General features: G+C 46.0%; 6 protein-coding genes across 6 annotated transcripts; 2 read left to right on the top strand and 4 right to left on the bottom strand.

Annotated features, from left to right (window-relative positions):
* Positions 1-1,148: 1,148 nt before the first annotated feature.
* On the bottom strand, positions 1,149-5,085 carry DFL_006740 (uncharacterized protein; the record flags this gene model as incomplete). The annotated part of the gene is made up of 4 exons (XM_067636215.1): positions 1,149-3,150; positions 3,240-3,719; positions 3,774-4,157; positions 4,223-5,085. The coding sequence occupies 4 exons, from the start codon at positions 5,083-5,085 to the stop codon at positions 1,149-1,151; spliced, it is 3,729 nt and encodes a 1,242-aa protein (XP_067487854.1).
* A 1,589-nt stretch (positions 5,086-6,674) lies between these two features.
* Positions 6,675-10,665, bottom strand: DFL_006739 (uncharacterized protein; the record flags this gene model as incomplete). The annotated part of the gene is made up of 3 exons (XM_067636213.1): positions 6,675-7,801; positions 7,857-10,503; positions 10,603-10,665. 3 exons carry the CDS (start codon positions 10,663-10,665, stop codon positions 6,675-6,677), a joined length of 3,837 nt encoding a protein of 1,278 aa, XP_067487853.1.
* Positions 10,666-11,590: 925 nt separating this feature from the next.
* DFL_006738 (uncharacterized protein) lies at positions 11,591-14,444 on the top strand (the record flags this gene model as incomplete). The annotated part of the gene is made up of 5 exons (XM_067636212.1): positions 11,591-12,055; positions 12,124-12,597; positions 12,656-13,150; positions 13,220-13,442; positions 13,507-14,444. 5 exons carry the CDS (start codon positions 11,591-11,593, stop codon positions 14,442-14,444), a joined length of 2,595 nt encoding a protein of 864 aa, XP_067487852.1.
* A 663-nt stretch (positions 14,445-15,107) lies between these two features.
* On the bottom strand, positions 15,108-16,633 carry DFL_006737 (uncharacterized protein; the record flags this gene model as incomplete). The annotated part of the gene is made up of 9 exons (XM_067636211.1): positions 15,108-15,199; positions 15,267-15,354; positions 15,411-15,780; positions 15,845-15,959; positions 16,013-16,037; positions 16,101-16,123; positions 16,193-16,315; positions 16,486-16,508; positions 16,593-16,633. 9 exons carry the CDS (start codon positions 16,631-16,633, stop codon positions 15,108-15,110), a joined length of 900 nt encoding a protein of 299 aa, XP_067487851.1.
* Positions 16,634-18,513: 1,880 nt separating this feature from the next.
* Positions 18,514-19,993, top strand: DFL_006736 (uncharacterized protein; the record flags this gene model as incomplete). The annotated part of the gene is made up of 2 exons (XM_067636210.1): positions 18,514-19,348; positions 19,413-19,993. 2 exons carry the CDS (start codon positions 18,514-18,516, stop codon positions 19,991-19,993), a joined length of 1,416 nt encoding a protein of 471 aa, XP_067487850.1.
* A 515-nt stretch (positions 19,994-20,508) lies between these two features.
* Positions 20,509-22,902, bottom strand: DFL_006735 (uncharacterized protein; the record flags this gene model as incomplete). Its single annotated transcript, XM_067636209.1, has 14 exons — positions 20,509-20,734; positions 20,792-20,986; positions 21,043-21,519; positions 21,574-21,652; positions 21,712-21,760; positions 21,816-21,877; positions 21,935-22,064; positions 22,121-22,158; positions 22,213-22,301; positions 22,355-22,377; positions 22,441-22,463; positions 22,530-22,549; positions 22,611-22,636; positions 22,711-22,902. 14 exons carry the CDS (start codon positions 22,900-22,902, stop codon positions 20,509-20,511), a joined length of 1,629 nt encoding a protein of 542 aa, XP_067487849.1.
* Between the last annotated feature and the right edge of the window lie 3,615 nt (positions 22,903-26,517).

Raw genomic sequence — 26,517 nt, 5'->3', positions numbered from 1 at the left:
ATGCACATACATCCTTGCGATAAACAGACACTTGAATGAAAATAGTGGTAGTCTTGAAGTGATGACATAAACCCCGAAAGAAGAGTAAGTATAGTACAGTCCCGTAGCTAGAGTATAGTAGCGGAAGATCGCTCCTTGTTTAAAAAAAAAAGCAAAAACAAAGAAAGAACAGGATACCGAGTTTTAATTGCTTGAAAGTAATATAACCAACGGTACCAAATCAAACATCGAGACGACAACTGCGAGCCTCGGAATCGAACTCATGAACACAAGTCCTCCTAATGAACACGCAAAATCTTGTATACTCGAAATGCATATGCCCCGTATAATATGATAGGTAAAAATAATGTTTCCAAATCCCGCTATGAACTACATAGCTAAATGATAATTTAACTAACCTCCTCCCTCTTGATATATATGCCGCAGAAAGATGTCTAGACGCTCTGTCCAAAACAACAGTTTTTTTAAAAAAAAGTATATAAAGCAAGATTCAAAGTTCAAAGATCCCTCCCGCACCGACTCTAGCGTGTGCATATAAGTTGTAAAGTATGTATGATAGAATCCAAAAGATATAGAAATCTGAACTCCTTCCGATCCACCTTCTCCTTCGACTCGAATATCTTAGTCGAAGAGAGTGGGATGGAGAGGGCAATGGTTGGTATTAACAAACGGGGAATGAAAGGGGAAAGGAAACTGAAGAAGCCGCAGGCCATGGATGGATATATATAAGAACGGAGGTGGAGCAAAGAAAAAAAGATGAGGATCAGGGAAGGAAAAACAGTAAAAAGAAAAAAGAAAGAACGCCATGCACAAAAGAAAGGCTTAGAAGCAAAGACATAAGGGAATCCATGAGCAGAAAGAAACCAAAGAACAACGAAAAAAAAAGAAGTAAAAGTCCCATAAAGCCTTCCCATAAAAAAAGAGTAAGTAAAGACCCATAAAAAGATATAATCCAAAAAAAAAAGAGAGGAGAAAGGAAAAAAGGTGAGCTTAAGGAATCAAAGCAACTTCGCAATCCCAAATGAATTGCAGCTTCCTTCCTGCGCCATGCATTCCGCCAGCAATAAAAAAGACTTTTATACCTTTGCGAAAAAGAGATAGCAAAGAATATGAAATCGAAAACATCCAAAGAAAAAACAAAACTTCTTTCATCGCCCTGGCCTTGGACCGCTCAAATTCGGTCGTGGACTCGCCAACTCTGGCAGACTATTCTGAACCACACTCAGTAATCTCTCCGAGTATGTCGTAACAAGCGCCATCATTTGGTCGTCCATCCTAAGCCCCAGCCCATCAGCCGGGCCGCTGCCATACGTATATGCTGGTCCCCCGTTCGCCAAACTCCTAGGGCTCAAGGCCCCTTCGTCCCCACTAATGCTTACGATAGGCGTTACTGCTGACGGCACAGGGCATCCAATACACTTTAGCGTAGCCAGTAACTCCTTCTCTAGTTCCTTGCGTACCTCAGGCTTAATCGCGTATTGAGTACTTTCCACCCGCCGCCTGAACACACCCAAACTCCTTGTCATCTGCTCGGACAGGGCATTGGCATTCGCAATCTCGCTGCTAGTCTCTCGGCTGCTGTTGCTATGCGCAGCCGCCCCGGATGCCCCGGAAGTCCTTATCGAAGACGTCCGTGAGGAATTAGAATTCGACCCTCGTCTAGAAGCCAACAAGCCCCCAGCACCTGATGACGCCGACTTCGAATTCTTACTTGAAGCCATTGTTGAAGGTGAAGGGTCCCGCGGCCGCGTCGGGAGTCTCAATTTCCGCTTCACCGTCCCCGTTGAACTGCTAGTTTCCGTATCCGTATGGCTACTTCTTGTCGTATCGGTCCGCGACGTCGTTCTGGAACCCCTCGAAGGTGCTCTCGATGCATTATCTCCTTTCGTCGGCGTAGCAAGATTTGTCGTAGAGGTGGTCCCAGATTTCGGAATACCCGCCACCGAATTCCGATGCGATCCCTTTGGCGGTGGCTTGGGCGGGCTTGTCGATATTATCGCACTCTTAGGCCGTTCAGTAAGCCTCGACCTAGCCGCAGGAACTGTATTATTCGTTGTAGCGGTGGTCGGAACAGCAGTCGCCGGTATATTGGTTGGCTCAGGATTACTTGCCACGGGACTATTCTCCACTTTTCGCAGTGTTGATGGCGTGGGCGTAGGGCTTATCGTCTCGACTTCCGACGAACTGGCCCAATCCGCCCCGAGCAACGAATCCTTCCTATTCTCCTTATAATTCGTCTTCCCAGAAGCGATACTCGCAGCATCAGATCCCTTGCCCGTAGTCAGCTCCATAATCTCCGCCTTCGACAAAACCTTCCGAATCGGCGCTTTTGATGCTGTCGTATCCGAGATTGAGATCCCATCGGCACTATCCCCGTCCCCAATAAGCTTCGAATTATAACTCCAAATCATCACCGTCCCATCGGTTCCCGTGCTAATCAACGTCAACCGCGTCCCATCCTCCCCGCTTCTAGAAGTCTCAAACATTGCAACATCTGTAACTCCTTCCGTATGACCCCATTCCCTCTCCACCAGATTCCCAGCCATATCATAGATCCTGACACTTTTATCAGTACTCGAAATCCCGGCCATCAGCTTGCCCTTCCCGAATGTCACATCCCTCCCAGGAGTAACCGTATCCAAAATAACCGACTCGCCATTCTCATCCGTACACTTAAAGCAATGCAGCTCCCTGCCAGTTGTAATGTCGAATCGGAAAACTTGTCTCCCAGTCGTACTCGTCAACAACAGCGGTGAATTTTCATTAAACATTGCCATATGCAACGGCGTAGCCTTTAACGTAATTGTCCTCGCAGCAAGGTATGCCAACATGTCGATTTCTCCATTATCCTTCTCCTTAACCGCGAGCTCCCGCACCACAATTGTCCGATCCGCGCTCGCGGAGAGTAACTTCGTTCCATCGTCCATAAACATAACACCTGTAACGCTTGCCGTGTGTTCGTCCAATGTCTGCGTTAGCGTCCAAACCGAACCCGGCCGCTTCTTCTTTGTAAACAGCTGTACCGTTCGGTCCCTCGCGCAACTGCTGATGATTGTGAATTTCTGGCCTTCGTGAATCGATATTGACATAATCTCCCCGGAGTGCGCCTTGACAACATAATTGGAGCTTCGATCAGATGCGTGGATTACTCTGTTTCCGGTGGAAAGTCGCCCAAGTTAGCCATCATATATCTTCTTCACATTCCTCATAATACTTTTTATAATATGCGAATTCCATACCTTAAAACCCCAACTTTATCACCGGTAACAATCAGCTCCCCGGTACCCGAGAATTCCACAACCTTCAACTCATTCTTCCCGTCTTCTTCGGCATCTTTCGGTTGTTCCAGCTCAACCACAAGCTCGTTTTGACTGTTGCCGTGGTTGTCCCAAAATAGCACAGTCCCACAAGCCGACCATGTGAAGAAATCCGCCTGAATGTGTGCTGATGGCGGCATTAAGCGTACACCGTTGACTGCGCTTTTGTGTGCCGGAAATTCATACGCCACGCTGTCCGGTGTCGGTAGGCCCTCGTGGTATTTCAGACTAACAACCTTGATCGAGCGGTTGGTATCGATGAGAAACAAGTTCTGCCCCATAGCAGCCATAGCGATCACATTCGCAGGTTTGCACCCTAGAGGTAGAATCGGAGATCCAGATCGTGACGATGGTGATTCTGGCGGTGTTAACGGGTTCGCAATATCCTGTAACTTGAGTGTCCTGTATGACCTCCATAAGCATCAGTTTCACGCATAGAATAGGATGGCTATTCACCTTATAGTCCCCTGCTTGCAAGCTACCCACGCAAATTTCCTTTGCGTATCCACTGCTAGACAAGTAACTCCAGAATCCGCGCTCGCGACCTTTGACACTCGTTGTAATCCGTCATCGATAACACAAATATCGCCCTTCTCGGTCGCAATAATCGCACGGCCGTCCGAGATCGCTGTAACAGAAATAAACGTTTCGTCCAATAACGGGCCCAGAAGTGCATTCCGTCCATTGAGTACATTCGGTCCCTGTGATCGTATTGGTTGTTTCGATTTCCCATGTGAGAACTTCTCAAATATCATGTGTAGTGATTTCGAATTAGCCTGCGGTGACGGTACTGCGGGTTCCTCCTCCATCTTCCAGATCTTGACGTGACGAAGTCCTACTCTATCGTCCAATCGCTCTGTTAGCATTTCTCCTTCCTCCTTTTTACAACAAACTAGGAAGCATACGTAATAAGCCCTTTCCCTATCCAAGCCATATCGTGCACTATATTGGTACATCGATTACTCGAATGCAACTTCACCGGCCCTCCCTTGGCTCCTGGCATACTCCAGATGTGCAGGCATCCATCATTGATCGTTCCAATACTTGCTAGAAACTGCGAGCAAGGACTAAACGCCACACTCTTAACCCCAAAGGTATGTTCCGTTAATATCGCGAAGGGCACCAGATCGTTCCCTGCATTTTCAAGCCCTGACGAAATATTGTAGATTAAAACTCGAGGATTGTGACCCGTTTCGCCGACAGCAATGTACCGTCCGTCCGGAGAGAAGCTGACGGTTGAAGCAGCTTTTACGCGATCGCGAACTGACCATTTTCCTTCTTCGCCTTTGCCTGGAGAATCGAATTCGCGAATGGGGCTGAACCCGATCCCTGAGTCGCGAGCGGTAATGGAGGAGCGGATGCGGCTGGAGGAGGGGGCTTCGGGTGTGCTAGGTACCGAGGATGAGGGACCGGCAGACGTGGAGGGGTGTGCGCTGGCGGAGGGGCGAGCGCGAAGGAAGTGGCGTGATTTGATATGGAGGTTTTCGTCGACTTTTACGACACATACAGCGGCACCAGTGCAGAAGGCGATTGAGCCGGAAGGAGCGTGAGAAGCAAGACCAAAGGGAGACGAAGTTGTGGTTCCTATCATGCGCTTGAGGTTGAGACCCAAGGCTTCTCGAGTGTCGGTGAGAGACCGCCTGAGAGGTGATTTGGGAACATGGATGGAGCGAGCAAGGGAGGTTGTGGAGGCGTTGATTGGGTTGTTAGGTGTAAGTTTGAGACGAGCGGGGGGAGCCTTGGAGTTTGGCGTGGAGGTTGTCGCCATTGTATGTGTCTATTCCTCCAATTGATCCGGATGATGGGTGTCCTCGATCTCGTCCGAGAGAAAGATATAAAGTGGATTGGGATCGATATAGATGGTCGGTTTTTCCGAGGTGACGAGGATGAAAGAGCTATATTAGCTCACTGTCAAGGTTCGGAAACTAATAAGCCAGCAGAAGCCCACCCATTGAAGTGAATATGGGTATAGGTACCGGTACAGTGCGAGGCTGATGTCGATGTGGATTTAGATATAGATAATTATCTAATCTGGTCGTCCGAATGGAGAGTATATTGGTCGTCCCAGGGTCCAGCTTGAAAAGACACCTTCTGTTTCGAGGTCGGCTGCACCCTGTCCTTTCGCTTTCGGTCCTTTTCGATCTTTCTGTCTTTCTTTCTATGTCGCAGGAACAGCCTTCGGAGACGACGACATGAAGAGGGAATTAAAGGCGAAAAAACGGTGTGAGAAGCAGGAAACGGTGGCTGAAATGACGACCAGCCAATGGTAGCGGTGAGGTTGGAATGGCCAGGCAGTTTTCCCCAGCCAACAGGTTTAATTATGTATAACAGGTTTGGCGCCACCGGACAACCAAATGCATGCAATGCCAACTGAACTGGCTGCTAATGCTACTCTGCTATGGGGTATAGAATGCACCCGATGAGATGAACAGTCGAAGAAACCGGAGAGACGAAGCCGAGATCGAGATAATGGTGATCTGTAATGGTGGTGATGATGATGATGATGATGGGAAATGAGTGGAGGGAACGGGAAGGAATTCGAAAGGGTGCGCCTGGCGATGGAGGCAATGGACAACAGCTAAGATGGGCCCACTTTCGAACTTGAATTCGAACTCGACTCGGCTCGAACTTGAATGAACTTGGATTTGAACCCCCGGTTTTGTTTTTTTGGTCTTTTCAGGGGAGCTAGCGGTACGTTTAAACGTTTCAGGCGTTATCTAGACCTTACTTAGCCCGATATTATGTTACGAGATTCGGAGTTCGGAGTCGGAAATGCTTACCGAAGAAGTAGCATATATAAGTTACTAAGTAGTCACTGAAGAGGTTAGACTATGCATGCATTGCGCGTGGTTCGTGGTTCGTGATGATAGTGACGGTGATGGTGATATCTCTGGTCGTGATGGAATACAAAATTGGGATGCATGCATACTCTGGATGGTGTTTTGATTATAATTGTGACTGTGCCAGAACGACAGCTGCGAGAAGGATCACGACGGCTTCGCTGCATATGTTCCGCATTAGTCTCGCCTCTATCTATCATACAGGAAACATAAACACACAAAACCTCAACCTCAACTTTTTGTTCTACATATTGTACACCGCGATAGCAAAATAAAAACAAAAAAAAACAAAAGGAGATAACTTTTTCTCTATGATTTGGGGATGGGATGTTTAAACATTTGTATCCAATCACTGCCAGCGGATGTTCAAGCAAGAGGGCCCACCAGTTCTTCGTTTTAATCTCGCTTCCGCCCGTCCAGGGTAAACCCAGACCCATGATAAATGAAGCAAAGGAGGCTTCACTTGGTTTATCATCACGGGATGGTAAAACACTCTCTTCTTCTTTGAACTAACTAACTAGAACTTCTTCCTGCCAATGCTTGCTGTCCCGCCCCCTCGCTGCTTGAAAGTTGACGACGATGATGACGGGCTCTTGGGCGGCTTCTGCACCCGTCCGTTATCACCTTTCCTGCCAAATGACGCCTTTCGCTCGTGCTTATTTCCTTTCTTCTGGTGATGGCGGTCGTTATTATGATTCTGTTTTTTGCTCGATGTTGATGTTGTTGTGTCCGCATCATCCATATCCAGATCGTCATCATCATCAACTTCATCCTTCCTTCGTCGATTGCTGAACTTCAGTCGTCCCTTCTGTCCCCTTTGAACCGCATCCTTCCCCTTCAATGCTTGGATGTAGGCACTGATTCCATCCCTCACTTCCCCACTCGCAATGGTCTTATCATTAATATTTAACTCCGGTTCCTCCAAGTCATCATCACCATCGTCGCCATCCTTCTTCCCAATGACAAACTTTCCAGACCGATTCGTCCTGATATCCGACTTGATGACCTTCTTCCCCTTCGCCTGCGGCCTTGTCGAACTGATACTCGCCAGCGCATTCTTGTTCAACAAATCCAAAGGCTCTTCTTCATCCTCCACAATGAATTGCTGATGTCCCTTCTTTCTTCTCCCCTCCCCTCCTCTTCCTCCTGCTCCCCGCTCCATATCAACATCCCCCTCCTCATCCCCTTCGCTATCTTCACTCTCACTTCCGTAAATAGCTTCCTCAAACTCGCTCTCAAACTTCCCCTTCCTCTTCGTCCTGCGTTCCTCTTGCTCCTCCTCCCCAGCCTCCCCAGCCTCCGCCTTTCTCCTCTTCTTCCTATCCCTCGTTTTCCTGATATTGATTACCAACTTCTTATCCTCTTCAGGGACGTATTTCTCCACGGTATCGTACCCAAACCTCCTTATCATCCGTTCGATGATATGCTTGACCTTCGCCTTAAAATGCGCCTTATGCTCGTGTGACCATGTCATAAGATTGGGTATCAACGTTGCCAGTCGAGGGAGCATAAGCTCCTTTGGTAGCGAAATAACTGACACCTTAACGAATCCAAGAACAGATCTAACGATCTCGCGATTGTTACTTGTCAAGAAAGCGTCCATAGTCGTAACCAGCTCAGAAACCGTTTCTGGCTTCAAGTCATCTGTTTACAGAGTTAGCATCGAACCATTGAAAATAATCTCTCATATATACGTTACCTTTAAATTGGTACAAAACCCTTGTAACCGCCGTCACCGTCGCGCTAATCATATGCGCCTCAGGACTCGCAAGTCCAGCGCAAACCATCAGCACGAAATCCTCCAAACTAGCCTCTACATCCCCTTCACCCTCAACCCCCAACTTCCCACGTTTGATAACACCGCCACCCTTCATCTTCTCCCCCATCACAACCAACAGTTCAAAAGCCGTCGCTCTAGCCTTCTCATTAACCTCCTTCGCACACTGAATAACTTCATCCAAACTCTCAAAGATGAAAGTCATATCCTCCCTTGGTAACATCTCCACAACCTTCCCAATAGCAACCAACCTATCCCTCCTCGCCGAACTCCCCGTGGAATCTTTACACCCCCTCAACAACTCCTGTAACTCTGCAATCTGCTGTTCCAAAACCTTCTTTCCAACTTCACTCTCGCAGATCCTTGGAATAACTTTGTAGGCCTTCTTCTGGATCTGCGCATCCTCTTTCCTCCCCACGCAAGAGCTAACCACCCTGAAGAGCACCGGTAAGCTCCCAACTTGTAGATACGGCGCAATAGTCACTATCAAATCCATAAGATTATGGCTCATAGCTGGTAACTCCTGCCCCGTTTTCTTTGGCTGGTTCGCTCCTTGCGCCTTCTCTTTCGCCCCTTCCTCCACCAAAGCTTGATGCAAAGCCCCAGTAACCTTATCAAAAGTCCCTGCGATCTCCTCCTCCTTCGTAATACTCAACCACGCGTCCGCGCAATTCAGTATATACCCTCTATACTGCGGCAAAGTCTCATTGTAGATGTTGAACAATACCAACAGCATATTTGTCGCAAATCCTCCGAGGTGTTCCAAATTTCTCTTCGCATCAGCCTTCGTAACCCTCGATTGCAAGAGTATCTCCTCAATCGCATCGTCTTCCTCGCTATCTTCCTCGTCGTCATCATCTCCTTCAGGATCTTTAGCAAGATGCAAAATCGCCAAATTCGACTCTACAATCGCCTGTAATCCCTGACAAATACTAACTCTCAACTCTACGTGCGAATAAAGCACATTCGCAAGAACCTCCGCAAGTCCCATATCAAAGCTCTCCTCAAGATCTAACGGCAAATCACAATATCCAGGCCAGATACCCCAGATCTGTGAGATAACCGTTTCAAAAATCTTGGTCTGCATGGTTTTTTCCTTTTGCGACGCAGACAAGCTTTGTGCCCTTTCAAAGAGTGCCTTGAAAAGTGGAATAAACTCGGATTTGAAGTGTGAGAGATTCGTATTCTGAACTCCATCGCGAAGGATGGGGAGCATCCACGCTCGACCCGGGTTGGTGGGCGAAGAGTTGAGTAGGTTTAGCGGCAGAGCCCCCAAAACATCTTCCGGTCCCATCGCCCTAACCGCAGCAACGAGCACTTCATCTGCCTCTTTCTTCCCGTTGAAACCATCATTCGCTCGTAGCTCCCCGATAGCCTTAACAACGTCCGTAAGGTATAACGAAGCCTTCCACCTCAACTTCTCAAATAGTGCTTTGTAAACATCAAAAACCTCCTTCCAAGCCCCCTGATACCTCAAACTCAGCAGGCCCGTAACAGTACCCGCGATCGCTCTTAATATCTTATCCTCCTTCTTCCCAATCTTCCTCAAGATATCCGAAGGAATACAAGTCGCCGTCAACGCAATCAAACATTGTGAAGCCGAAGACCTAATATTCAACGCCGAACTCTCCAAAAACGAAGAAATAGTCACAAACAACTCCGGTAACTGTGCGAATGTCTCCGATGGCGAGACTTCAGCCGAAACCCCATAACCCTGTGCAATAACCGTAAGCCAAGGTGGCAACAATTGACTATCATTCGCCGAAGGCCGTAGCTCAGATATCGCCGTAAGCAACTGTGGAAGCTTCGCAGAAACCATAGAGTCCTTAAGACTCGAAAAGATAACTTCAAACACATCAAGCGACGATATCGTCATAAGCTCATTCGTAGACTTTGCAATTGTAAGCAAAACCTCAACAAGAGGTTCAATCCGCTTCGATGGCCATCCAGAAGCCGTAGCAACAGCTCGTACCAACTGTAGCGCATGTATGGTCTTTGGATCATGCTGCCCATGTCGCGGTGCCTGCTTCGCAAACTCCACAAGTGTAGTCAACGATTTTTCGGCGCACAGTTCCGTAGCCGGATGATCCAGTGAAGGCGTAGGTGGCGGATTCTGAAGAACCAACTTGATAGCATCCAAAGCGCGCTTCCGAACTTTCGGCCTAGGATCTAGTCCTAAATTCAACAGGCCCGAAATCGCTCTCTTCGGCCCGACTTGGATCTGCGGCACAGCCCAAGCATTGGCATCCTGAGCGATTAACAGTGTTTCAAGACATCCAATGCTAGACTTCAGTAATGGAGCTTCAGCGTCGGGATGTGTAATCGCCGGAGCAAGGTACGACAGGATCTGTGAAAACTTGGCACGGAGGAGTGCTTCTGGTGTGAACGGTGTGACAATGTCGAGGAGGTATACAACAGCTGCGGCGAGGGATTGGTTGAGTATTCCGTCGGCGGAGATGTATTGGTTCAATACGGAGAGTAAGGCAGAAAAGTAGGCTGTGGATGTAAGGGGCTCATTGGGATTTTCTTCCCGTAGCGATGTTTCGAGGGCGTTTAGCACTACTGCAGTCTATAAACAACTGTTAGCTAACATCATGAAACTACCAACTGAGGCAGTGAAAAAAAAAAAAAAAAAGAAACGAAAAAAAAAGAAACGGTTGGAATATACCTGTGCCTGATTTTGTAGATTTGGAGTTCGAATGCGATCCAACTTCTCCTCTAGAGAGGCCATGATTGCGATCTAATGGTAGCTTTATAGCTGTGCCGTTGTCGCAGTGCTGGTGACGATGGAGGGGTGGAAGTTTTGGGTAGTTTTCAAATCGAAGGTTGAAAAATTTCTGAAAGCTGTGCGACCCAAAAATTTGGGGGAATCGGCTAAATTAGGAATAGCGCCATGCAACACATGGCTGCTTAAAATACAACAGGGTCTCAAGCCAAGCGTTATGAGCACCGCTATGCTGTAGATTGCTGCGTCATGATATCAATGTTGGCGTTATAATTATATTTGGATATGTTGGGCTTCCAAATCACTCTCCTTTTGACTTTTATATACATTGAGACCAGTGGAAGAACTATAAATTCCTCGTGCCACGAATTTAACTATTTCTGAAACGAATGAAGTCCGCCACACAACAGCAACATTACTGCTCTAAAATGTTATCAACCATGCCACTAACTACGCTGTTTAGCTCGAGTATAAAGTATCCATCTTGCACGTCAGGCTCACCGTAGTACTGTTGCGACCACCCGCAGCTTTTAGGCCTCTAAACTGGGTTTCAATGCAAACTTAGTAACCCATTTTATTCCTCTGATGTAATATACCCTAGATTTTTTATAACTTACACAGCCGCCCAAGTTCCGCATTATATGTGAAAGTTATATACCAATATCTTCGCATGAGGACAAATTAATACCGCCTCGAAGTTTCGCCCATGGTAGCTGGCTTAACGGGAGTATCTCCCACAAAATATGTATCGATTGTTCGAATTCATCCTCACACTCTCTTCTGTCGCCCTTTCCCCCTTGTCGTGGTTAAGGATTCTTCACAAGAAGAAAAAATATCAAAAATACTGATTTGTATCACGATTTCGATGCTAAATACCTTATACTCCTTAAACCTAGAAGTCTGAATTAGGGTCATATGCAAATACTAAAAGATGAAGCGCCTACTCCTCTTAACCTTCTACCTTCTCCTCTCCCTCGGGCTTACATCCGCTCAAGACTCCTTCTCCCAAAAGCCATCCCAAGACCCTTCTCCCCCTTCTTCCCCATCCCCCAAACCGTCACCGAAACCATCCTCTTTCCTAGAACCCTCCCCCGAAACCTCCCCAAAATCCAGCAAAGACGGCGTACCCTTCGACAACATCGTCGACAAGAAAGTGGGTTGGAACTACGATGCCAAAACCCTCGCTCTCGCCTGTATATTCCTCAGCCCCAAATACCGCAAAGACTCCGAATGGCAAGAAAACTTGACGAAACGGATCGATGGATTACGATATAGCAAAGACTCAAAGGCCCCAATCGGCTATAGATCGGAGAGTAGAGCTTTAGGTCTTGTGTTTGTCTGTTTTCAAGCTTACTACGGAAATTTTTTGGACCTTATTCGGACGCATGGGGATGGTGTAAGTGCTGTCTTATTATCGTGGGTGTCCAATACGGACTAGATTAATGTTAATGAATATGAATATAGATCCAAGCCTACATCGACTACTCCAAAATCTACAATCATAAATTCCCCAAACCCCAGGATAACGACCAATACCCAGCACCCAACCCCTCCGGCGGAAAGAACTCCAACCAAAAAACCCTCCGAAGTCGTCATAAACGGACCCTCCTATCTCTCCGAGAAACACCCGTGAGATCACTCCGCCAGAGAACAAGCGACCTCCTAACCCGTAGTGTATCAAAGTTCCAAGGTTTTAAAATTTTCGCAAAGCGAAGTCCGGATGGTGATCATGCTTTCCTCTTTAAGCGCCAGGATAATAATAAGCCCGATGATTCAATATCATCACTTCGACGAAGTGTAGACTTTACCCAAGATACCGCTGTATTCTCAACTGAGCCGCCAGGGTTGGACTTGGAAGATGAGTATATCTTTGACGAAAACGACGGAAGAAATTCAACTGTCTACATTATTGATGGCGGTATAAATGCGAACCACAGCGTAAGCCACCGTATCCACTTATAGTCTTCCTATCCGAATATTAATATATCACCCTCAGGCATTCGCTTGGAAACAACAAAAAGACCCCAAGAATATCGGCTGGATCTGGGGCGGTCCTAGACCCTCGGACCGACAAGAAGACCACTCCCCCAACCCCACCGACACCTCCGTCCGAGGCAGCCATGTCGCCGCAAAAGTAATCGGTGCAGTATCAGGTCTCGCTCGTCTGGCAAGTACATACATGGTAATCCTCTACGACGCCGACGGTGGTCTAAACATCCTAACCTACCTCGACGCTCTCGTAAAAATGCACGATCACATAAAAACCACCAGCGGTGCAAATCCAAACAAGAAAGTTGTAATCTGCTTTTCACATCCGGTTGTTCATGTCGCTAGATCTCAGGAGTTTATTCGTTGGCCGCAGTATAAGAATATGACGCAGAGTAAGAAAGAGTTTATGAATACCGCTACTGGTATCCTTGATGGGATTTTAGAAGACTTTGGAATAATGAAGAATGTGGTTATGGTCACAAGAGCTACTGGATTGCTACTTGTATTGACCCCCCTCTTAACTGCCCCATGCGATCATACCCAAGCAATATAGATACTAACATAATATCAGGACAAAAGCCCAGACCCACTCCTCAGCTGGCCCGCCCGCCGCGCCAACACCGGCAATGTCACAAACCTCGTAGTAGTCGGTGGCGTGAACAGCAACGGCGTAAAAATAATGCAAGCACCGAGCAGCGTCTTGGTATATGCTCCAGCTCAAGATATCCGTGTCCCCATCTTGCATCATACGAACTTGAACGCCTATACCACGATTCCTTATTCCATCCGTCTAAGTATTACCCCAATTGTAATATGCTCTCTAAAAGATTGTTCATCGACACTAACGGGAAATAAAAGGTGTCGGCTCCGTCTCCGGCCTCCTAGCCTTCTTCATGTCAAAATACAGCGAAGACGGTCGAGCCGCAAAGAACCGTCTCGAAGCAAACGCCTACCCTCGCATTAAATTCGGATACTCGGTAGCCTGGAATGGTCTCCGAACCCCCAGCTGCGGCTTCGATACCTCCAAAAACAGCAAAGACGGTGAAAATGACAAAGGCGACGAGAAGAAACCCCCAAAGGCCAAACGCGCTGACCCAAGGCTTGACTACAACGAAGGCACCCCCGTAAAATGCGCCCTAAACCCCTTCCGCGCCGAAGTTACTACCGTAAGAACCTCGATCAACGGCTCCGTCACCGAGTTTCCCAAAATGAACTACTTCCACGCCGCCGACGGTCCAGGGTATACCCACAAGATCCCACGTATCCCAAAACCAACTATATACCGTCCTTCCTTCGCTGTCACAATCACAAGCACTACGAGCGTCGGAGTCGCCCGATATAGCTCTGACTATGAAAAGTACAAAGACATGTTAAGGAGTGGAAAACCCCCAGGGCCGGCGGGTGCAAAGCCAGGTGTTAGATATGATCGGACTGAAACGGTGGCCCCGATGATGACGACGGATAAATTTGGAAGGACTGGTGAGGTTTTCGTGGTTTGGAAGACGGTTTATACTTCTGCAAAACCAGCGGGGACTGGTACGACTATTCCTTTGACGACGGCTGTAAGCGTAGAGTCCACACTTAGTACATCAACCTGGTCACGTACACCAGCCTCCCATGAAGTGTCGCCATCGACCGTTGATGTATCCTCAAGTCAGAGTACGACCGGCCCCGTTGGTACTAGTAGTACGGCCATGTCGACCTCTAGCTCTATCGAGGATACCAAAACGTTAACCACAGGGCCGAGTGGTACCCGGACACCCAGTTCAACAATAACACCTGCACCAAGCCAATAAGCCCAGTCGTGAACCTTTCACCCTGTAAGTTATCATGGCATTCAACGTTTGGGACTTGTGGTTGGGACATAAATGACCGAACGACTATTATCGGAGTATAAAATATAGTAGAGTTAAACTTTATATGTATAGTCTCTGGTTTATACCTATATCTCTGTAAATTGCAATGCTAGTTGTATCTAGGTATACACTAACTGCGTCATTTCCCTACCTTATTCCTTTTTTTTTTTAATTTAAGTCTTTTCATGAATAAATTTAGGAGCATGCAAGGTCAACGACAAAGTTCTTACGAAGGGTAAATCGTATGGGTGTACACTTTTAAACTTCCTTCACTATCAATACATCTATCGATATATCATGCATTCGGAATTTAGATATCTCGCTCGCCTGGCCTAAATCTCAAATCTATTCGCATTCAAATCTCCTCCTTCTATCTCTATCTTTATCTTTATCCTCATTAACGCCAAAAGGACATAAAAACAAAAACAAGCAGGGGAATCAATCTCGTGATCTGATGCAAAAATTGCCGAGATGTAAAACAAAAGATGGGCAAGAATGTAAACCGAAAGCACCGCATGCGCGTAGGATCGAAATATCTATGGTAAGTATGTAATATGCACATATGTACTCGTGCCCTCTTCTGCGAATCTCGGGTATATAAAGTTAAGAGAGCCTTTCTTCCTGAGGGGTATAGATTGCCTTCCAAAGGTTCTTATGTTGTTCCAAGAAAACAAATGTTAAAATTGTGTGAGGACCTATTAACCAGTGCGATTAGCTTTGGTTTTGAGAATTCTTCTCTCATATTTGGATTTGGGAACCCACCCAATCGAATAAAAGATGGCAAAAGCCCCTTAAAAGCCCATGCCATGCCTTCCCTCTTAGTCGTCTCTTTCAGCAGATGAAGAATACCCTGTTATTACTCCATCAGTCTAGCCCCTAGAAATCCGTTATGAAGGAAGATCGTACATCGGGATCATGCGAACTCATAATCTTCGTCTTAACCACATCAACCGGCGAGCATATCAAAGTCGCAACCCCTCCGGCCATCGTACTCGCAGCAAAATGTGTCGTCAAATTATCCTCAAACACACCAGTACCCAGCAATAACATCTTAAATTCATCATAACTGGCAAGTTGACTCGCAGTCATCAAGGCGCCACGCCCACTGTTTGGTCCTACACCCCGAAAAAGTGATGCGAACCCCTCGTTTTTGACCATTTTAATGAGTCCGTCGATGGCATTTTTGTAGTTTCGACGTTTGGAGGGGTCGAGGGCGCCGTCTTGTTGCATACGGACGTTAATTATGTCGGCGGGGTTACCAGCTATGGAGCCTAGGCTATGGCGGTGTTAGCCATTCATCTTGTTATGCCCAAGTACCTAAATAGATAGGAGAGCCATACAATCCACTAGTACTCGACAGTGCTATCAACGTTGGCAGGGGTAGCTCCTTGTTCGGCTTCTTGACCCTTCCCTTCAATTCCTCGTAGATTCCAAATCGGGCCGTCGAGTAAGTAGCTATCCAATTGTTAGCAGCCCTCGAATAACCATGCTCGTGTAACGGTACGGACCTTGTCGTAACAGCGAAGCCGTCAACTAACCGCAATTCTATCATCAGCCTTCACTCCTCAAGCTATTCCGAGACATCCGAAGTCATACCCCGCTGTACAGTCCAAGGAATCCTAGTAGAACCAATATCTCCATCAGCATTTCTCTTCTCTTCTCCACTCCAAGAATACCAGCAGTCTAACCTTCATTTCTGAATATCGTCCGGAACGTATCGATCATCCCCGGCTTGGGTCCATTTCCAACCTTCTTTGCCGTCTGCAATCGTACTTTGTTCAAGTCAAGTGGGTGTGTGAATACGGCAGCCCCTGCATCCAAGTTCCAACCAGACTTCTTGTCAGACAACTTTTTCGCTAGTTACGCTCCAAGAAACCAGCATCGCCATAACCACCTCCAGACAACCGCCAAACAAATAAAAATAAATTACGTATCGACAATAAGTTGTCGCGAATATCGAATTAGGAGTTGTGTGGCTTACACATAGAACTAGCGCCTCCAAACCTATAACGTGGCCGGTGTCGGCGTTAACCCATTGCAATTGGACATCAAACAGCCTCGAGTATCGAAGGAAAGAAGAAAGCTTACCAGAAGGGATATTTAATCCCTCGTTGCTTCTTTTCCCCCATCTTGACGGGTTTTATTCCATTTATGCCAAGGAAAGGTGTATCTTCCAAAGAGAAGACCGGAAGGAGCGGTTAAGGCTGAAGGCCAATCAAGGACCGATGATAGCGGAGCGCTTGATGAGGTCTTGGTGCCGAAAAAATTTGGAATGCAAAGTGCACGAAAGAACGAAAAGAATTGGAGGACAAGACAGAAATAGCCAGAGCCTTGAAGCTATCAAGGGTAAGAAGAAGAAATAAAAAAAATAAAATCAATTGAATGGCATGAGATTACAAATTTCCCGGCTCCCATAAAATACACAAAAATGACTCGAAGGAAAAAACTAAAAGCCTCCATTGAGCCCTGCACAGCACGCACGGCGCGGAATTAATTAAATTTTCTGGAACATTTTCACGGGCATTACAGCTAACTGCGAGCCGTAAACTGAGTTAGTCAAGGATTAGGTCATTGAATCAGTCGACACGAGTAAAAAAGTTCGGATTTGAGATGCCAACCACGTTAAACCGAATCGGGTAAGTGAGAAAGAACAACCCCCACAACGCACATTCTCCAACGTTCTTCACTGTCGAAGGAGATACACATGCACCTGAGTGGCTGATTTATCATATTTGCCGGTCATAAGGCTTACATTTTGTGGTGGAAATAGGTGGTCGCAGTGTTCCGTTGCATTTTTGTTCTTAACGTATCTTGGCATTCTTGTTCTATAAATTATGTTACCGACGTTCTTTCTAAATAGCTTTCCTTTTGTCCAACGATTTTCCTTTGTTATTCCAAGATCGCATCTTTGTCTTGTCATATATATATTATTGTTATTCTCAGTCTCTCAGGTCTTTCTCTGCCTACACGCCTATTCTCTGCATACTTCCTGCGTATAGCTGATGGGACAGCTAGATTGCTGCTTGGCTCCCAGAGCCTACATGCTCACTTCCTCACAATGTGTTTGGAGATAGATTTTTGTTACTACAGCAGCTAATCCTCGGATTCCGTTTATTTACAGGCAAAATGCAAATGATCCCATTGAATCCAAGTAATTCTATTCGAATTTTCCCCGGCTGATCTATAGATCTAGAGGTTTGATGGATCGAATGATCCTCAATATATATATACTACTTCTTGTAATTACATACTATGCCATATGAATATGGCCATAAATTGACTGTTCACGCGTGTTCTTATGGATACATCTCCTGGGAGAGAATTCTGGAATTCGAAGGTCATTGGCCCACTAGGTGGCTTCAGCGTATAACTCTAACTTATGAGCCGGAAGGAATATAATTTAACCAAGTACTATAGCTCCTTCAGACTATAGTTGAGTGGCTGACATGTAATATTTGTACGTTCGAATTCTCTCAAGATCTTGAACCTCGACTTTCACTAACATTGGGATTTAAGATGAATGCTGTAGAACAAATCATTAATTAAAAGACTAACCTGCAGACTAATAACAGATCTATCGATTGGTATATTTCTTGCCTTTAACCGTACTAGTCCGAGCCAATATATATCGACTTAATCTGTCAAATAAAGGAACGTCGAGCATATCAGAGTGGTATATCTGGCTGGTTTTACAAGACAACCGGTATCAGTATACGTACCATGCAAGTTTATCACTGAGATTCCTAAACCTGTGTCCTCTTATCTGGAATCATAAATCCCTCGTTGGGACTAGTTAACTATCTACCAATTTATATTTTTACTGAAAGCGCAGTCGACAGTCCGTTAAAGTACTAATATCAATTGCCTTGCGTGGTGCGCTTCTCGGAACATCCCGAACCGCCAATCCAACACAACACCAAATTTTCACCCGCCCCAAACCACCATCAGCTCCATAACCACACTTCATCCCACCCAAAACCCTATGCTTCAATAACCGTCGCCCCGCATCATGCTCCGCTCCCTCCCCCGCTCCCGGGTCGCATCCCGTCCCCTCCTCCTCCACCCCCACCTCAGACACCTCGGCACCACATTCCCCATACCGGTAGGCAAAGAAGACGACCCCCTCGACTACGAAGCCATCCGCGCCGCCCTCGACGCCAAATACCCAACCTATACTCCCGTCGCCCCAGTCCGTCCACGCCCCTCCGTAGCCTCAAAACGGCAATTACGCATCCGAAACCTCGTCAGCCGGCCTATACCCACCTTTACTCTTTCGAACGGCCTTTCGGTCCCTTCGTTAGGTTACCAAGCATATACACATCGTGATCAGAAGCCTAGACCATGGAAGAATTTGATATGGAAGGGATATCGACATATTGATATGAACTCTGCGTTCAATCGGCCGGAGATGTACCTACAGAACTCGTTCTGGTCGCTTGCGAATGATATTACTCGTTCGGACCTTTTCGTTTCCGCGAAGTTGGATAGTTGGTGGCATCATAATCCGAAAGCTTCGTTATATCATACTTTATTAGGGTTGAGAACCGGATACATTGATCTATGGATAATGCGGTGGCCCGTCTCTTGGGCCTCGAAAACAGACCGTTCGGTCCCACCGAGAGATAAAAACGGCAAGGAAATAGATTTTATCCAGGCCTGGAAGGGAATGGAAGAACAATTGGAAGCTGGGAAGGTAAAATCCTTGGGTATATCAGGCTTCTCGAAAGCAGAATTAGACCTTCTGCTTCAACATGCAAAACATAAGCCAGTGGTCCACCAAATGGAAATCACACCTTACCTCCAACAAACCGAATTCGTAGAATATAACAAAAGCTTAGGAATAAGTCCGTCTTTCCCATACCCTCTCCCACCAATTTAAAATAAAACTAACAAACCCACAACCTACAGCCCCAGCAGCCACAATGCCCATCGGCACCAGCTCCGCCGAAAAAAGCGAAGCCTACTCCGCCCTCCTCCAAGACCCAGTCCTAACCTCCATCGCCGAAAAATACGAAATAAACGTCCGCCAACTCCTAGTGGCCTGGAACAACTCCAACTCCATAATCTCAATCCCATACCTCGACGACGCTATCCACCCCTACGAAAACCTCCGCGTCAACTCTTTAACCCTCGAACAAGAAGACCTCGACAAAATAGCATCCCTCGAAAGAGGTCAAAGACTCTATAAACCTAGATTACTAGGCTACTACCCATTCTCAGACCTTACCGATCCGGATCTATCACTCGAGACGGATGATCTTCCGACATTACAAGATATCTACAAAAGACGTAAAGAGAACGCTAGGCTTGCAAGAGAAAGAGCGGAAGCGGAAGAAGCGGCCTTGGCCGGTGCTGAAGATAGATTCGGAACGACTACTTATGCCGGCAGGGTATTCGGATGGGTCAGAAGTATGGACGGGAGTAGAAAGTCTGCTGATAATAGGACCGGGCATTTCGGACCGGAGATGCGCCCCCCGAAGAAGCGGTGATTTATCGCTCTCTTTGGTTTCTTTTCGGCTCGCATATATCTGGTGTTCTACAATTTCTTTGAAGGAGTAGGAGGTGCGGTTGTAGATATACGTTTTTTTTTTTGATAGTATGTAATTGGACTTTTGGCAGCATCTGGGTTATAAATCAAGTCGGATACTTGATATTATATTGTACGATAGATAGATCTAAAATGACGTTTCACGATTACAATTCTTCACCTCCTCAAACAGCGCTGCAGCACCTTAAAAAAATCTGGCATGAATTCGTGAACATAAGTACCAAATATTAAGAAAACATCCTCCCAAGAAAATAAAATAAAAAATGGCCCGGAGGTTAAACACCCTACTTTGATGAATCAAGGCCCCTTGTTAAATATTTTAGGATGTAAAAAAAACCTAGAATGGTAGCGACAGTGCACTACGAGGGGTCTAAAGCCCTCAGAAATCCTCTACAATTACACCCCCCAATCTACTCTACTAAACCACCCCAAAAGAGTCCCCGAGAACCATTACAATTACATACTAGCTTTCCCCCTCGGTTCATAAGGCAAAAGCAACATCACTCCTCCCGCTGCAACAAATAGTGCTCCGGAAACATACACGGGCACACTCGTTGTTAGATCCGCGTATCCAGCGATGACAGGCGCCATAATTCCGAATACACGGTTAGCGCAAGCAGCCAATGCGTTTCCAGTGCCACGAGAAGAAGTGGGGAAGATTTCAGGTGTATAGGCGTATAGACTAGGATATTCATCAGCATAGCTCTTTTATGATGGTTTGAATCGGAGGGATACTTACATCCCGTACATCGCATTCGAAGTAACGCTGTAGGCACAGTTCCAGCCAAGGAGGGCGCTACTTGTCTTTGCGGTTGTACTCAAGAACAAGAATACACCTGTCAAAACAGTGGAGATGCACATGGCGCCTTTTCTTCCAAGTCTTGGAAGCTCAACAGCCGCCGTGGCAAGCAAAGAGCCAGGAATACCACAAACACTAAGCACCATTAGCGCAATCCAACCAAGTTGTGTGAATAGAATATAAACACTCACCCAATGATAACATAGTTTCGATAAGTAGTACTCAACGACTCGTCACCCAGCTCTGCACCCCGGTTCGTCAACAAAAACGGCAGGAAGGCGTTATAAAGAGGGAAAGCCAGTCCAATAATTCCCCACAGCAAGATAATCAAACTAGTAGAATATGCCAGCTGTCTAGTTTTAAACAATGCTTTAATATGATCAAATTTAAATTTCTCAAGGGTTCGTCGAAGAGCTGCAGATGTAGTGGTATAGTCTTCGAGTTGCGGGCGTTCACTACTGTCGGACTCTGATGAGCGGTAACGACGGTCAACGGCTTCAAGGTGGTCGAGTGAGAGGGATGATTCGAATTTGTTGTATTCGGCGACTTTGTGGACCACTTCGACGGCATCGGCATCGCGGGCTTTGCCCATGAGGTACTTGGGTGATTCATACATATTAAAGATGAAAAACCGGATGACGAAGAGGAGCAGCGTAAGGCCGCCCATGCTGTTTCAAGTCAAGTTAGATAGCACTAGTTGATTTTCAGAAAATGTCGCTTACGTGAAGACGAAGTATCGCCATCCCCAGTTATTGTCCTTGGTGCAAGTATCAGCGTCGGGGCATCCGTAGTTTCCAATTACTACAGCATAGATGTTAGAAAAGTTTAATATTCTCCGCGATGTACGTCCGAAGACTTACGAGGCCAAGCGATGAGGCTGGCAACGATTTGACCACCGGCCCACCAGATCTAAACATTCGAACTTAGTCTTGCTCATTTGGGTATGAAGAAGAGGCCGACATACGCTAAGGAGTGTCAATGTCCACTGCGACTTGCCATTGATGAACTCGAGGAAGATGGCGGAATCTGTATTATTAATTAGTCTCGACACGATGCTAGTTAAATTCAAACCTATAAACTTACCAACTGGGAGTGAACCACCAACACCAAAAGACCAGAGAGCAGCAAAGACACCAAGAGCCTCAAAGCTAGGGGAGGCTCCGGCGATTAAACCAAAGACCCCAACAACTAGTAATGTCAAGTTGAACGCCCACTATATTACTATTATTAGCATAGTTTGGGAAATAACAAATATAGATGGAGTCTTACTCGTCGACCAATGATATCGGATGCAAGACCCCAGACAGCTATAAATCCTTAGTTTCTACACCCTCAAGATAGGCCGGCGTCCACCAACGTACCAGCCCCGACTAGCAACCCGATATTCTGTGATAAAGCCAGAAGCGATGGCGGTTTGAATTTGAATTCTCTTTGGACGGATGACAATATACTAGAAAAAAAGTTAGTCGGCAGTAGGATTATAAAGGGATCTGGAGAACACACATCGCGGTGACTTGTGGCCACATCTAAAAATATAAGTCAGTCTTCACCCATAATATATAAAAATACCTCGAATCGTGGTCGCTTACATTGTCGATGAACCATCCGAATCCTAGGCACAATTAGTATAAGCTCGCATGACTTTCCTAATATAAGACTTTATGCAAGATTAACATACCACAAACACAAAACAGAAATCTGGAAACCCAGATGTTAGCTAACCCACCGCCTCAAAGGCGCCAATTACTCAAGTACATACTTCTGGTAAGCTCCGAAACCCATATCCTACAAGTCCTAGCATCAGTACCGCGAACTTGGAAGAAAAAAGAATAAAGTTACATAAAAGGATGAATCCGTACCTGCATTGCGGCATTCAAAATCGTCGCCTTAGCTCGATACCTCGGATCCAACGATCCTTCCTCGAGTACTCCATCATCTTGTACATTTTCAAAGTTCGTCGCAACGATTGATCGCGCAGTTTCGTCCGCACCGAGTTTGACGTCCGGGTCTGGCGAGGCTTCACGGTTATTCTGTGTTGAGTTGGTTGCCATTTTGAGACAGGCTTGGGAGGATCCCTGCGAATGACGTCGGCGGTAGTGGTGGACTTGGCGATGTAGGTTTTCCTGTGGATAATACTAAAGGTGAAAGTATTTCCGGGGAAGTGGAGATGTTGGAGCGAAGAGGTGGGTACTATATGAGCTGTAAAGAGAGCAGACAGCTGTGGTTATCTTAGTAATGGAAATGCAATGCGGCGGACAAGAATTCACAGTCCATGCAAACGTACCTTCCGAATTCCACGTAACAATTAGAAAAAAATTAAGAAAAAAAAGAGAGTCTTGGACTGGAAAATCGTCCAGACTTTGCTTGCTTCTTATCTCTTTAAAGTTATAAACGGCGAACGTGATGGGTAGAAGGACGGGAAGCTCGCCATCGCCCTTGTTAACCCCTGCAACAAGGTAACTATGCCATGTGCAACCACCTTGTCTTAGCCTCGCTTTTGCGAAAGGATGATTATATTACATATGGAGTTTCCTCTTTTGCTTGGGTATCATACAGGAACTGCGCATGTGGGGGACTGATTACCACTTCCAATGCATAAATGACCACATTTGCGCGACCCCAAACCGGATTTCTTCGCTGATGGTGCAATCTCAGGACCAGAAGAGCTAATCAGGCAGAAACTGCGATAGAATCCGAATCTTATTGATTTGACTTTCAAAAATGCGCATTTTGCTGTATATTGTTAGATGTTGGCCAACAAAGACATCTCCTCCAGAAAACGGCCAGGGATTCGCAAATTTTTTTTTTTTTTAAAATGAGTTTCGGCAGTGGCTTGCATTCGCAAAAAGACAAGCGGGTGCAACCGAATTCTGATCTGTACTCCGAAGGCTGCCCGCCTGACTAGGCCGGTGTGTAACCGTCTGTTTCATGTAAACAGGAAACCGGGTTTCGATCATGGGTGCCTTTTCGGTTGGTAGCTTACCTGGAAGGCGTGCTCGACCTACTTCATTCCCTCCAGCTTAGCTCCGCGCTGATTGTGCAATTTGATCCTGGAACATACATCGATGATTTTCATAGGGCTTGCAAGCCAGAACCGGAGCCGAGTAGCTGGGGTACAAGCTTAGCGGGCTTGGTAGGGAGCAGCTATACGGCTTCTAGAAGGAACGGAGCTTGGGAATATTGAACAGCGACAAAAGACGCCGTAACTACCGGCCTGTAGCCACATAGATCATGGAAATGCCATATCTGACCGCAGAGGAATATCTTAGGTTCCACTGTTTCTAATGTGATGCGCATGCATGTGAGGTTACAGCCGCATTTCAGCTTCGATATTATATTGGGCTAGGTGTGAACTAGAACTTGGGTTGTGGTTGTGACCACGCTGGGGTTAGGTAGTAGGTGGCGCAACTCATGATCATGATCAGACGAGTCGTTCACCGTCTATAACTCTATACGTTTAGACCGCAGCTATATAAAACAAAGTAAAACTAGTGTTTAAATTATATATCAACTGATAACTTCTTGCCTACTCACTTGAGTATATTGGTAAGGTAAGACAGGCCTCAACTTCGCGGGCTACACCTTATAGCTAAGCTATAGTTAAAGATTTATTATATTCGATCCATGAAACTCTCGAGCTGTATACCTACATAGCTCTGAGCCGATATTCTATGGCCACTCAACATACCAATAACTTCGACTTGGAATGCACTTTTGTGGAATGCGTTAATGGAACTGTCATGGGTTGCTCCTCACCATTACACTTTTACTTTTGGATCTTGAGAGAATTTTTATTCAACGATACCCGACTGAAAAATTGGAATGCTTATCTCTCGAGGTCGAGGCGATAATATATCAAGATGTTGATATCAAGATGGCTGAAAGTTCGGAATCGAGTTTCGAGACTTGAAGTATATATACCCAAGTAAGCTAGTACCCGATCCTCACTAGCTCGGGATTTAAGTTTATAAGTGCTGAGTACCATCATAGGTTTCCCACGAGCGACAGGAGCTCCGAGCAGTTGCAGGAGCTCCGGATAGTATCGATTTGTTAACCTTGAGTAGAGTTTTCTCCTGGAATTGGAGCCGCGGTATTGGCTGCAATTAGGCATATTTTATGTCCCCGAACTATACCCTTAGGAATTGAATTTAAGGTTTCCTTGACTTATCCAATTGAAACTACAGAATGCCTTCGGATGACTGGCTAGAAATGGGCGATATTCTAAAATTTCGAAGCTACCGCACGGCTATAACGCTAGCTAACCCACGAGCTAGATTGAATGTGGGTTCGAAATGCACCTCCATATCTAGAATTTAGGTTAATTATAATTCAAGTATCACTACATATATATATCGCACGTGTTACCTCCACAGCGCAAAAACAACATCGTATATATCACGGATACCTCTCGCCCATGTAAATCCCCAGCTTTTATGTTCAATTATCAAATCGACCATGCATTGGGGTACAGCTTGAAGAAGCCATGAAGACCGTGAAATATTGGCATGCCGTAGATGTGAATATCATCCGTGTAGATATCTAAATATGGTTTTTACCGTAGTGGGCTTCCGTCGATGCTGTTACCCCATAACGTAAAACTACTGTTGGTGAAGCACACCGTCCGGCCTCGAGACTACCCCACGAGCATTCTGAAAGTCGACATCCTCTCCAAAAATTTGCTTAAATTTACACATACGATCCATGCTGACGCTGGCCTCAAGACTAATACAATCTTGTAAATTTAGAATTCTGAGGAAACTTTATAGCCTCGATTTCAGGCGGACAAATTCCTAGGTATGCATGAACTGTAATTTGACCATTCTTCCGTTGCTGGATCTAGAAATCTTAAAGCAATCTTATCATCAATTACCAGTTTCATTACGCAAAACCTTCCTACTTATATTTCGAATATCTCATCTTCAAAGTAAGGTCGAGATCCATATTAAGATTCCTCCCGCGTCCGCTCTCACAAATACCCCAAGCTATCTAGGGCTTAGCTTAGGGCGATGGTTGGCGATTTTCCTTGTGGGTGCACCGGTATCCTTTTGCCTAGTAACGTGCTTTCCTATATGGTTGATACATAGACACCAAAGGAAGAAGAAGGAGAAAAAAGATCCGGAGGTACTTGTCGTTCCGATCAATAATCTTACTGAGCAGGATGTGAAGTCAAAGCTCTTAAGGATGAGATTTCAACTATTCAATTTTTATAATATTTAGTGGAGTATTGATGAAACGGGTGCGGGGTCGGTTTGATCAATTGAGGGTTTCTTATGACGCGATTTTGCCAAGGTGTTTCTGTGTATTTGGTAACAACAAGACCGGTCGAAGGGTTCCAAACTCATCCAATAGCTTAATGAACCATGATTAAACTGGATTTGGGGCCGAGAAAAACGACGGTACAAACTTTAAGCCCGCCGACTTGGTCATCTTTGACACCGCCTCCACATATACGTCAACGATAGATGGTTCTGTAGAGATCTGTTCATGGTCAATGTTACATTGCATCTACCAGGCTGCTTAAGCACAAATTTAAAGTCTGAGTTCACGATACCCTGGCTCAAAACGCCGACGCACATGTCCGCTTATTTCTGGTAAGACTCGAACCCGTGAGCTCGATCCACATTAGCCAAACCTTAGCGGCATCTGCATTATCGATTCCGAAAGGT

The sequence above is a fragment of the Arthrobotrys flagrans genome (genome assembly GCF_004000055.1).
Source record: "Arthrobotrys flagrans strain CBS H-5679 chromosome Unknown unitig_8, whole genome shotgun sequence".
NCBI lineage: Eukaryota > Fungi > Ascomycota > Orbiliomycetes > Orbiliales > Orbiliaceae > Arthrobotrys > Arthrobotrys flagrans.
This window is presented reverse-complemented; position numbering and strand designations above follow the sequence as displayed.